This window comes from Trifolium pratense, linkage group LG3 (genome assembly GCF_020283565.1).
Source record: "Trifolium pratense cultivar HEN17-A07 linkage group LG3, ARS_RC_1.1, whole genome shotgun sequence".
NCBI classification, from domain to species: Eukaryota; Viridiplantae; Streptophyta; class Magnoliopsida; order Fabales; family Fabaceae; genus Trifolium; species Trifolium pratense.
Genome location: NC_060061.1, coordinates 38,449,879 through 38,463,667, shown reverse-complemented (window position 1 = coordinate 38,463,667; position 13,789 = coordinate 38,449,879). Strand labels below are relative to the sequence as shown.

The following is a 13,789-nucleotide window of genomic DNA, read 5'->3' as shown; positions in this document are numbered from 1 at the left end:
TTTTAAAAGTAACATAAATATTTGGTCCTCCATCAATTTTAATGATGTGGCACTTTATTAATGACTTGGCGCTGCGTTGAATAAACAAAACAACGAAGATGAAGAACGAAACTATGATGGAGAACGATTATGGATGAAGAATCCTTTTGTAGCTCCTGCATTGATGATGGATGAAGAATGAATAGTGTTTCCCAATTTGAGATTTTGATTTAGGCTTGGAGAATCTTATTATCCCTTTACAAAAGATTTGGGGGTATATTGGATTAGAATTTCAAAGGATTTTAAAAGACTTTTTTCGGGAATGGATTGTCTACGGTCACTGGATCATCACAACCATTCAAAAAAATAGAAAAAGAAAAAAGTTGAAGAGAGAGATGAAACTTAATGGTTGAGATCACCACATGAGGAAATCCAGTGGAAAATCCACTCGAGAATCCATTCCCACTTTTTTCTAAAAACAAAATTAGGTGGTATTCAATCAAGACTTTTATAAAATCTAAATAAATCTGGTGGTATTCAATTAAGACAATCATGATTTTGTTTCATTACAACTTTTGTACAATTCTTTTTTTTGCAAAAAAAATTAACAAGTTCTACATCTTTTTTACAAACTTTTGATTCATTACAACTTTTGTACAATTCTTTTTTTTTTTACAACGTAAATTTTGTTTCTTCAATTTCTTTTTTTTTTTATTTTTTACAACAAACGATTTTTTTTCTTCAACTCTTCTGCTTCATATGAAAAAATAAAAACGGAACATAGAGTTATTTTTTGTTTTTTTTTTTTATTTTTAAAATATTTTGATTCCCAAATTAACATAATTTCTTTTATTAAAATTTATTGATTCTTTTAAAATTTTCCTAATATACAAAATTTTCCTAATATATAAAGTATTATGAAATCTTGATTGTTAAAAGTCTTTTGAAAAAAATATCTCAAAATCCATTCAAATCACGTGTTAAAAATCTTGTAAAAAAGTCTTTAAAATCTCACAAAATCAATATAGTCCAACAAAATCTCATAAAATCACCAAGACTTTTTTTATCAAAATTGTCTCATGAAATCTCAATCCAATACACCCCCTTAGTTTTATTCTTGTTTTAATTTTACTGTTAGTATTTAGCGGTATTTTAATTTAAATGTTTTAGTTTTTATTGAAAAGTTTTTACTCAATTTAAAATGAAATGAAAATAAAATAATAACATGGAAAAACATATTTCTTAATCATTCTTGCCACGTCAGCAATTACAATGTCACATAAGTAAAATGAGAGGGGGACCAAATATTTATGTTGACCTTTAAAATAAAGACTAAAAAGTTTAGTTTTAAATAGAAAGACCAAAAATTCAAAAATATCAAAATAGGGGATCAAAAGTACATTTAACCTAAAAAATAAAGAGTTTAAAGACTACGCATCGTCGGTGTAAATAAATTTTATATTGAATTAATAAGAATGAAACATTCTTCCACATCGTATTAAGAAAGTGAAGTTTAGTGGAGTGATGTAGCGAAAAACATGATTGGTATTGGTTGACGGTGCATTTTTTTTTTCTTTATCAAAAATAAATTGGATAAATAAATATTATCAAGATAATAATTGTAAATAAACAAATACCAGTAAATACGACCCACTAGATTGCCCCCCAAAGAAAAAAAAAACACGACTCGGTTTTTTTTTCTTTTCTTTCTTTATTGACATTATAAATTGAAGTAGAAAAAACTCGATCTTTTCATTTTCTGTGAAAGAGATAGTTTCTTGATTTGTTTTTTTTTTTTGAATCATCTTGATTTGGTTTCTTTGTTATCACTATTGCTATCAATCTTTCTAACCCTAAATTCAATTTCATTCTAATCAGCAAACCATTCATAATTACCCAATTTGTTTTCTGTTTGCGACACTCTTTCGTTCTCCGTCAATCTTGATTACCCTCTCTCATGCGCGCTCAAAAACCTCACAACACTTTCGTGTAACTCGCTCTGATTCTGTAACTCGTTCTATTTGTTTTCGATTTTTTTATCATGCCGATGGCTAAAGCTGATTCCAAAGCCGCTGATAACCGGTAAATCGTTTCTATCCGTTTGCAATTTTCTGATTTTGATTTTTAGATTTTAGATCTGAATCGTTCGATTAGGTTTTTAATTCAATTTTTTTGTTGATTTTTGTGGCTTCGGTTGATGCGTTAGGGTGCAGGAACAGGATGAAAAAAGACGAACAAAGACGCTAAGGACCCTAACAACCTGAAGAGGCTAAGTTGAAGCGTAAGGTATTTCTTCGTTTTCATGTTTCTGCTGCCTTTGCTTGAATTGAAATGGAAAAGAATTCTAAGATTCTTGTTTAGGGTTTCATGTTTCTGCTGAAAATTCTAAAATTCTTGACTGGATCATTGATTACTTTGCAGTCCTCTCAAGTATGAATTTCATTTTTTATGATTTATTTTGGATGACCCTAGCGAGATAATTTTTACAAAAAATGTGGTCTGCAATATGAATTCTTATTTTATGGTCTAAAATGCAATTCGAATATGAACTTTTTTTTTTTCATAACTTGAAATGCAAGTCGAGATGACCCTTGATAATGATTTTCTCATAAATGTAAATTGGGAAAATGGTTGTGTGCCATCATGCTTTCGATGTGAAATGGAATAAATGTCCCTCGATTTCCCTATATTAGATGTAGATAATCCTGCTTTGTTTTGTTGCCTATTATGAAGTTTATGGGAACAACATATGAGAACAATTGAGTATATGTCCCTTGCTGTCCCTAATTTTGCTCATAACGGTAAATAAGAAAGATGGTTGTTCATGTGCCTTGGTGCATTCGATGCAAAATTTAGTATATGTCTCTCAATGTTCCTAAATTGAAATTGAGTTTATGTCCCTCGATGTCTTTAAATTTGATGGTCTGAATGCAATTTCAATGTGAATGCTTCAAATGTAAGTGGAGAAGTCCCTTGGCACCTTTGATGCAAAATTGAATATATGTCACTCGATGTCCCTAAATTGAACATATGCCCCTCGATGTCCCTAAACTGAATACATGTACTTCAAATGTCCCTAAATTAGATGTCGATAATTCTGCTCTGTTTTGTTGCCTATTATGAAATTTATGGGAACACCGTATGAGAACAATTGATTATACGTCCCTTCATGTCCCTAATTCTGCTCACAACGGTAACTAAGAAAGATGGTTGTTTGTGGCCTTGGTGCCTTCGATGCAAAATTGAGTATATATCTTTCTCGATGTCTTTAAATTTAATGATCTGAATGCAATTTCAATACGAATGCTTCAAATGTAATTGGAGGAAGTCCCTTGGCATCTTTGATGCAAAATTGAATATATGTCCTTCAATATCCCTAAATTAAATATATGTACCTCAATGTCCCTAAATTAGATGTTCGTAATTCGGCTCTGTTTTGTTGCCTTTTATGAAGTTTATGGGAACAACGTATGAGAACAATTGTGTATATGTCCCTTAATTCTGCTCATAACGGTAACTAAGAAAGATGGTTGTGTGTGTGCTTTGGCGCCTTCGCAAAATTGAGTATGTGTCTCTGGATGTCCCTAAATTGTGTTTATGTCGCTGGATGTCCCTAAATTTGATGGGTGCAATTTCAATGTGAATGCTTCACATGTATGTGGAGAAGTATGTTGGCACCTTTGTTGCAAAATTGAATATATGTCCCTCGATGTTACTAAATTAAATATACTTCCTTGATGTCCCTAATTTGAAAATATGTACCACAGTCTCTAAATCGGATGTTCATAATTCTGCTCTGTTTTGTTGCCTATTATGAAGTTTATGGGAACAACTATGAGAACAATCGAGTATATGTCCCTTGATGTCCCTAATTCTGTTTGTAACGGTAAATAAGAAAGATGGCTGTGTTTGCCTGGGTGCCGTTGATGGAAAATGGATTATATGTCTCTCGATGTCCCTAAATAGAGTTTATGTCCCTTGATGTCTTTAAATTTTATGGTCTGAATGCAATTTCATTGTGAATGCTTCAAGTGTAAGTGGAGAAGTCCATTGGTACCTCTGATGCAAAATTGAATATATATGTCCCTAAATTGAATATATGCACCTCAATGTCCCTGAATTAGATGGTGATAATTCTGCTCTGTTTTGCTGCATATTATGAAGTCCATGGGAACAACATACGAGAACAATTGAGTATATGTTCTTGATGTCTCTAATTTTTCTCATAACGGTAAATAAGAAAGATGGTTGTGTGTGGTGTCTTGGTGAGTATATGTCTCTCGATGTCCCTAAATTGAGTTTAAATCTCTTGATGTCCCTAAAATTGATGGTCTGAATACAATTTCAATGTGAATGCTTCAAATGTAAGTGGCGAAGTCCCTTGGCACCTTTGACGCAAAATTGAATATATGTCCCTAAATTGAATATACTTCCCTTGATGTCCCTAATTTGAATATATGACCTTGATGACCCTAAATTAGATGCTCATAATTCTGCTATGTTTTGTTGCCTATCATGAGGTTTATCGGAACAACGTTTTGGAACAAGTGCTAGACTCCATCTTTATAGTCGAAAATTGTGGTCATCAGTTACTTTAATATTGGAATTTTTTGGCACAGAGATTGTGTTCTATTTCAGGTCTGATGTAGGCAGAACCAGCGACTGCTTTGGGTCTGATAAAGGCTGGTCCTTTGCCAAATGCTACAACGGCTGAGCCTGGTTCGTCGCGTACATATTCAGATACTGTTAATTGGAAAAGCCCGACCCCATGGTGATTCAAAATGTAATATTGATGCATCATTTGCGTCACATTTAAACGGAGTTGGGATTGGAATATGCATCCGCGACGAACTTGGTCAATTTGTGTTTTCAAAGACAAAATAGATTGCCCTTCTTTGTGGAGTGGATGTTGGTGGACCTCTTGGTTAGTATATGTCCCTAAAATGATGGTATGTCCGTCGATGTCCCTAAATTTAGTTTATGTCCCCCGATGTCCCTAAAATTGATGGTATGAATGCAATTTCAATGTGAATGGTTATCCATACCCACCAATGTAAGTGGAGAAGACCCTTGGCGCCTTAGATGCAAAATTGAATATATGTCCCTCGATGTGCGTAAATTGAATATATGTTCCTTGATTTCCATATTGACGTTTTGAATGCAATTTAAATTTGAATGCTTAATCTTGATTATCCAACAATGTGCTAAATTGGTGAATCTTGATTATTCAAACCTAAAAAGGATAATTTGTAAAGTAAAAAATTGTATAATGGCTAAAAGAATTCTTAAGACAAGGATTCAGATGATGTGTTTCGAGGACCCTATCGAGATGAATACGAAAAATGTGGTTTATAATATGAATTCTTATTTTAAGTTCTAAATGCAATTTAAATATGAACGTTTTATTCATAACTTCAAATGCAAGTCAAGATCACCCTTGATAATGATTTTCTCATAGCGGTAAATTGAGAAGATGGTTGTGTGCCTTGAATGCCTTTGATGCAAAATTCAGTACGATGTCCCTAAAATTGATGATTTGAATGCAATTTCCATCCGAATGCTTATTCATATCTCCAAATGTAAGTGGAGAAGACCATTGGCGTCTTAGATGCAAAATTGAATATGTCCCTAAATTGAATGTATGTCTCTCGAAGTCCCTAAATTGATGGTAGGTATGTTTTTATTATCCAAGAGTGTGCTAAATCGGTGAATCTTGATTATTTAGTTATATTGATTGGTCCCTAAGAAATTGTTTAGTTGCTAAAAGAATTCTAGAAGTCTTTGGATGCTGATTTTGAATGACCGTGATGAGATAACATTTTTTTTAACTAAAAATGTGGATTACAATAAGTTCTTCCGCTGTGCAGGTAATACTACACTTTGGAATATTTCTTTTGTTGTGCAGGTAGTGCTACACTTTGGAATAGACAGAGCTTTAGTTCTGATGTACTTACAGCAGCTGCATGCACTGCTGCCAATGCAAAGGTAGTAATCTTTGAATTGTTAGGACTATTAGATGTTCATAATTTCGGTCTGTTTTGTTGTCTATTATGTAGTTTATGGGAACACTGTATGGGAACAAGTGCTAGACTAAAGCTTTACAGTCGAAAATTGTGATCATCGGTTACTTAATTAAATGTTGGAATTTAGGGATTGCATTCTGCTCAAGTTCTGATGCGAGAAGAACCTACGACAGCTTTGGGTCTGATACGGGCTGGTGCGTTGCAGAATGCTAAATTGGATGTTGGTAGTATGCCCTTGATTTAGTCTTGTCTGAAGGACCTATGATTGAAGCCAGACCTTTGATTGTGATCTAGTTTTCAAATAAGTAGCGTGTGTTGCAGAATCTTCTTCTTGATATTTGGAGTATATGTGGACTTAGTTTTGAAAAAAATTAATGAAATATCCATTGTACTACTTGTATCATGTGTCTGTACCATATTGATGATTTTTGCCAACTGGTATAGCTATTACTAGTATACATAGTTTTAGTTCTTGTAACTATGTCACAGTTATGATTTGTCAGGACGAACTTGATTGGAATGAAACATTGATAAAGAGTTTCGTCGGAAGAGAGGTAGGTAACGTTGTATGTTTATTATTAATTATAATTATTAATCACTAATTTATCATTTATCACTATCATTAGCAGGCTGCAAAAAGTGATACATGGATCGGCCGGAGAAATTATAAATAATATGTTCATTATGTATGGCCTTTTGAATTCATAAAATTCATTATCTATGAGACTGTTCATGAAATTGTTGTCTGTGACCTATGTGTCAATAAAATATTTGAAATTCGAATACTAGTGGTATAAATACAAAAAACTTCTCATTTTATGGACATGCTTACTGATGAAAGTTCAAACGTGGGGATTTTTTACCTTTTCATTTTATGGTTATGAAAATAGAGGGACCAAAAACTTAGATTAAAGTTTCAAGAGGTGATAACTTATTGAACTGTTTTTAACTTTTATCAGAGATTGCTTTGTACTGCTGTTTGGAGTTGGGACTCTTTGGTATTTTGTACTATTATCATGATTATAAATTTACCCTATTTCCCAGAAAATCGTTCAACTCATACAACTATACAAGAGCAAGTGCTTCATCTTCATTTTAGCTATAACTGTCTCACCCCAAGTCTATATGCAAGCCACAATGGCATTTATGGTTACCCGAATACAATATGTTTTTCTACTATAGTAAATTGTTTTAGATGGTTAAGGTTTGTCGTTTTACATAGGCTCTATGGCTTCATCGTCGCTTTCTTTCTATGTGCTGGATAAATAGTTTTCCAACTGTTTCTGGTGACGAATCCTACCATTCCAAGGAGGCAACTAGCATGCATCATGACTTTGGCACCTTTCTGAATAATGAATTATGTCTCCATCAAGCCTCAACTTTTGCCGATGAGGATTATGGGGATTTCCAAGCACAAGCCATGTATTCTGTGAGTTACATACTGTGGTTGAAAGTGGTAATGTGATTTTATTTTTTTGATTTTATTTTTGCCTTAGACTTTTCATTTTAAGACTGCTTATCTATCTTAATAGCTCAGGCTGTCTTAAATATGTTATGTGCATCAGCAAGTGCCGAAGCCTCTTGAAAATGATCTCCCTGAGAAGATAAGAGAGGTAGATTTGAAAACCTTATTGGATAAGTCATGCCCAGAGAGATCCTCTTTATTCAGTTACTTTATGAGCTATAGAGCTATGTGAGAGAGTTGTTCTATCTCTTCCTATTACACAAAATTGAAAAAGCTTTGGGAAGAATTAGATAACTTTCGTCCTATTTCAGAATGTAATTGTGAATTAGTAGACAGAAACTATTAGACGACTCTTTCACTTTAATAGTTATCGACTGTTTTCGGAATGTGCATAACATCTTTCTATTCATAATTGTTTGATTAAGACATGGCTTAATGGCTTAACTATACCATATTTAGACTGGTTTGCCTAGGGTAAATTGACCTAAAGTGTGAAGCTATAAAGGAGAAAATGACTTGAGAAGAATGGGAAGTTCTAGTGGGTAATATGATATCTGACTAAACAAGATAAGACTCTTATTAGCTTGAGGGTGAAGAATCAACTAGTATAGGATGAGGATGCTTTGGGAAACCAGGTGTGTAGGTAGGCAAGCTGTGTTACAAATTGAGTGCTTGCAGAAGGAGAGCAAATACAAAGAGCAATACAAAAAGGTGCATTCTTCTAATATGAATTCTAGTTTGTTTTTGTTCTGTCCTAAAAAGGGCAACAAGCTAAACAAGAAACTCTTAATGAAGAATAATTTGGTGTATGATTAAACAACATAGTAAGCGGAACAAAATTCTTATTTAATTGAGGTAAGTGCTTGTTTGGAAGACATTGAGTCAAAATTGACGTGGGATAGAGGCTTGAGATAGTAAATAGAGGTTAAACATCAACAATATGTATATTTTCATGCTTAACACCAAGTATTTTAAGAAAATGCCTAAATTCACCCCTAATCTGTTTGAATACTTTTGCTTTTGGTTTAATTGCAGGTCATCAAATGACTACAATAATGTAAAAGGTTCAATGGGATGTATAGGTTTGCTGCTGATCCAAATGCAATGGTGGCAGATTTGGGTGAATGGAAGGAAGGCAAATGGCTTTGGGTGTAGAAGTAGCCGCGGGAATTAATTCAGTGGGCATATGATTTACTTAATGATGTGTTGCTGGATAGTGTAGTTTTAGAGGTTGGGACCGGTGGAAATGGTTAGGCAATCCGAGAGGCACTTTCTTTAGTTTCACTGGTAGTTTCACTTTAAGGATGAGTATCGGGATGCTTGGCGATCTAATATGGTTTGTTGTTACCTTTACTAGTTCTGATTATTATTTTTGAGGTAGTTAAATTGAAATGCTGGAGTTGGTTAAGTGCAAGGAATGTCTGGTTCAGATATCATGTTTCAGCATGGTTTATTAAACAGACAGGTTACTCAGGTATTTACTAAGGCATGTGTGAGATGAAATTATTGTTTGAAAGCTCCTATTATGCAAATTTTGTTTGGTTGCTGTTTGTGTTGTTGGAGACGGGTGCTGCTAGAGATTGTTATCATGGCATGTTGTTCAGTTCAGCTTAGAATTGAAAAATTGGTTACCTTTGAAAGGGAACAACACAAGTTAACAACCATTGTGACTATAGTTAACTTTATTTGATCACTTAATCAATTAAGGCTCATAATTGATAAATAGCTAATATAATTATATAAAGATATTTGCCCACATAATATTATTGGAATGTCATAAAATATTCCAACACTCTTATGTTATTATGCTCTGTTAATACAACCTTGCTAACTAGAACCAGAAGTAATAAAAATCATAGAGACAAACAAGGAATAAGACTAAAAGAGAATGGAAGATAATAAAGAGAGAAAGGGTTGTTGAACATAGGTAGATAATTATAGCCATAATAACTCAATGGAAAGTCCCCAGGCTTTTGCTTTGTGCTGGGCTCAGGAAAGTCCCCGGGCTCAATCTGCAGAAATGCAGGCCTGGAAACGGGCTTATCTTTGAGTTGGGAATTGGCTGAGACACGTGTGTGGAGCCTTTAAATTCCTGGCCAATGAAACTTGGCCTAATTTTTACAGTCATTCACACGATCTTTATGAGACTAACAGAACAGGGCTTGTGCTTCAAGGTCCATATTTTTTAAAACAAATTGAAATTTTTTGTTATTATTCCATTCCATGCTTTGTAAACAAGTTACCAATTTTTTCTTATTATTCCACTCCATTCTATACTTTCCGTTTGTTTTTTTTTACTCACTGGTTTGTTGACCGTTGGAGTATTAATTTCCTAATTACTATAAATCCAACACAACTATCTGGGAGGGAGATATTACTCCAAAAATATCATTATTCAATCATTTATATAACAATATATACTTTGCTAGAATGGATACAATATATACTTTGACCTAAAAGAATTGTGGTAAAAACAAAGGAGAATTGTGATAAACTTTTTTTTGTTGCCAAAGATATTCTCGGATCGAAAGTGAGAGATGAATCCTTTGAAATATGGTGAATTGTGGTATACTTTCACACGATGATGCTTCATACTCATGAAGGCTTTGAAGAAAGTGATAGGATTGAGATCCAGGATGGAGTTGAGCACTTGGTGGAATTAATGTCCATGTCCAATGAATGAACAAAGGAATGTAAATTTGTTGCCTGTTCAACTTCTTTATTTTTAGGACGACATTGTGTTGCCTAATGAAGAGAACAGTGAGATTGTATATTCAAGAGGAATTTGTTTCAAGTCAATGAAGATCGATGTTAATAAGGAGTTTCCTAATATGGTTTCAATCAAGAATACTAATATATGAATATTATGATAAGGAGTTTCTTTTGACTTAATGGTTCTGTGTAACTATGTTTTGGATGGTTGGACAGACTCACCGGCATCATGACATTATTGTTTCACATTGAAGAGAGTAACCAAATCAACTGTATCACCATATGTTCTAATTAGTAACTCATCATCACGCCAACTGTTCTGTCCATCATCAAACTTTGTCATTCTTTTTTCAATAATAGGAATTGCAGATTGTTGGTCAGATCTTACCATCCCAGTAGAAGCAGTAACTGTCAACCTGTGTTTATGGTCTATGGTCATGGAAACAGTGATTTCAGGAACTCCTTTTGGTGCTTCAGGTATTTCAGTTATTTTGAAATTTCCCAAAACATTGTTTTCTTTGGCATTATGTCCCTCCTCATCGCCTTCCTAGACAACAATCGATGCCGTAGTTTGATTATCATTAATAGTTGAGAAAACTATATCCCATGTCATTGGCACCGGTGTGTTCCTCGGAATAACAGGTACGAATTTTTGTCCATCAGCACAAGTTCCGATGGCATGAAGTGTTACTTGAGAAGTAAACAAGTCCATGTTACCAATCAAAGGATTCATACCTTTATAAATTTCCTTTCCTTTGCACATTCTAGTAACAAGATTCTTCACCATTGGTATATTACACAATATCCACCTACAATTATCACGTCACTTATATTCTCAACTTTTATCTTTGCATCTTCCAAGCATTGGTTGATTAGGATTTCACACTTCTTAAACACCTCTTTGTTTATGTCCTCAAACTCTTGCCGTGTCACAACCTTGCATATCTTCGAACCATATCCCAAATCTAAATCAACCTCGACACTTTGTCTTAGACGAAAGCTCAGTAATCACATCGTGGATTCTACTTCGAAGAAAAGCCATCAATAATAATATCTGAGTTCCAATGAACATGTCTCTTGAATGTATTTTCAGAATCAGGTAAGAGATGACACATCATATTTACAAGCAAATCTTCTCCACCAATAGTACTTCCGGTCAAGGCTTTTATTCGGAACTTTCCTTTTTCTGCTGCAATAACAGAAACATCACAATAACCCACATCCATTTTGAAAATGAGAGAAATTTTCATGCTCTTCATTGTCCATATCCTCATGATGAGCCACATACCACAAAACTGTAACGACCCAAATTTAATTATTAATAATTAATTGATTATTTGCATTTATTTTATTTGTGGTTTTTAATGTAATTAATTAATTATGTGTTAATTGTTGGTTTACGTGTTTTTAATAGAAATAACTCGTTAAGAATAGAATGAGGGAAGTGATGTGTTAGAATATGTTTTAGGCCCATTTAGTAGCGGGGTATTTTGGTAAAAGAAGAAGGTGGTAAACCTAACTATATAAGGACCAAGTTAGAGAGAGGTTGTCATAAATTATGATTTTGATGGAGGTAGAGAGAGAAGCTCTCAAGAAAGAAAGATAAAGAGAAAGTTAGAGAAAAGAAGAGAAAGAATGAAGAGGAAAGCTAAGTAGAGGGGAAGATTGAAGAAGAGCTAGGAGATGAAGGACTAGAGAATCCAACATCAATAAGGTATGAGAGTAGTAATTTATTCATTTTGAGATGGTTCATAAAGAGGGGAGAAAAACCTTTCTTCTCCATACCCAAACTCTTTCATCTCTATGGGTTGTGGTTAATTTGGGAATTGGGAATGTGTTTATATTCCTTGTTGATGCATATATGATGTCATTGCTTTTGATTGATTGCTCAAGCTTTGCAAAAATGGTGGGTTTTGAGATTTATGATAAAATCTAATAACTTGAAGATAAGTGATTAATCTTGATGATTTGATGTTTTTAACTTATGTTTAAGTTGTTTTATATGAGTTATATGTTGGGTATTAAGTGTATGTACTTTTCCTAAGTTCAAATAAGTGATTTTGGTGAAAATAAGCACTTTTGGATCAAACCCACCTTCAAAACCCGTTTTTATGAAAATCTGCAATATAGTATTTGCGTCGAATAGTTGGACGCTATGGCGTCGCTAATTTTTCTGCATAATAATTATGCAGTATGAACTGGTATTTGCGTCGAAATATATCGACGCTATGACCGACGCAACTGTTGGTTTGACAGTTTGACTGTTGACCCTTGACTTTGACCAGACTGCGTTGACTGTTGACTGAGTGTTGACTTTCCGATGGTTCATGCACCCCGAACCTATTTTTCACAGTTTTTTGTTTAGATTCCGAATCTGAAGTTAGTTTTCTGGAATAATGCTTGCTTGTTAATAATTTCTTATGTTAGAAACATTATTTGGAAATAAAATGAGTTTTGTGAATTCAAATGATTGAATAATTAGGAATATATGCTAGTATTCTATTCAATGATAATTGAATTGTTGATTGATGGAATAAATGCATTATGTGTGACAATGATGTTTGTGATTGAATCATAATATGAATTGTTAATTGATCATGGAGTTGATAGTTAATTGGAATAGTAATTATGATTGATAGTGTACATACATATTGGTATATGTGTAGATGTAAATATCATATAATTGTTATGTGAACATTTCATGCACTCATGTTGTATGATTGGCCTTTGGTAAGGTTGGAAATCCAATGTAATTGGTCAAATGCATAACCGCTTTGGTAAGCAAATGAGAGATGCAGAGGGATATAAGTTTATCCAAAAAGGAATGGTACCACATGCATTAGATATGCATTAGGAGACATACATTTCTAATTGACATTAGTGTGCATTTAGGAATTATGTGTCATTTGTACTTGATAATTGTCATTGATTTAACATAAGTGTTTCTTTGATAATTATGTGTGTATTTGTTATCTAATTCGCTATGCTATATTGTTAATGAGTATGCTTATTAGATAGAATTGTGTAGGAACATATATGCTTATGCCTTACTTTTATTTACTCAAGTGTGGATAGTAATCGAGTTACTTGCACTTAGTCGGATATTTTGTTAACTCTCTGTTTTGTGTATGTGCTGGACCTTTGGGGGTCCAGGTTCTCAGGTCGTGTGTTCGAGTATTGATGAAGCTCCGCTCTGATTATGACACGGGAAAATGGGGTTTTATATATGTAGAGTCCTCTAATCTTAATTATTTTGTATAATTAATAATACTTTATTTAATTCAAAGATTTGTTTAAACTCGTATTCTACCAATTAATGTTATTAGTAAGGTTTTGAAGTAATTTGTAATATCTCGAACCAATATTTTATTAATCTTTTTGATTTAAGTCTTTGACCTTATTTGATCCGCTGCGTAGTTTTTGAAAATAAGATTCTAAAGGTAGAATAAGGCTAATATTGGATTTGGGTGTTACAAAAACCACTGCTGTTGGTTGAGGCATCAGTCTGATAACTTTAAGATCGGCCATCACACAAGCACAATGTATCCGGTTCGACAATGTTGGCATGAATTATGTTGCTTCTTCTACTTGTAGCTTGTTTTCTGCAGGG

At 33.6% G+C, this 13,789-nt stretch overlaps 1 protein-coding gene across 24 annotated transcripts; it reads left to right on the top strand.

Annotated features, from left to right (window-relative positions):
* Positions 1 to 1,639: 1,639 nt before the first annotated feature.
* LOC123915890 lies at positions 1,640 to 13,521 on the top strand. Of its 24 annotated transcripts, none has more exons than XR_006812017.1 (6): positions 1,714 to 2,061; positions 2,186 to 2,265; positions 5,847 to 5,964; positions 6,506 to 6,556; positions 7,225 to 11,893; positions 13,333 to 13,521. XR_006812017.1 is itself a non-coding variant. In XM_045967165.1 (6 exons), exons 3-6 carry the CDS (start codon positions 5,943 to 5,945, stop codon positions 8,512 to 8,514), a joined length of 333 nt encoding a protein of 110 aa, XP_045823121.1. In that variant the 5' UTR covers positions 1,714 to 2,061; positions 2,186 to 2,265; positions 5,885 to 5,942; the 3' UTR covers positions 8,515 to 9,218. The 24 variants fall into 24 exon arrangements, 2 of the variants coding, with proteins under 2 accessions (XP_045823121.1, XP_045823122.1); XR_006812014.1 differs by having other exon boundaries at positions 6,632 to 11,893; XR_006812015.1 differs by having other exon boundaries at positions 6,492 to 6,556; positions 6,632 to 11,893.
* The last annotated feature ends 268 nt before the right edge of the window (positions 13,522 to 13,789 follow it).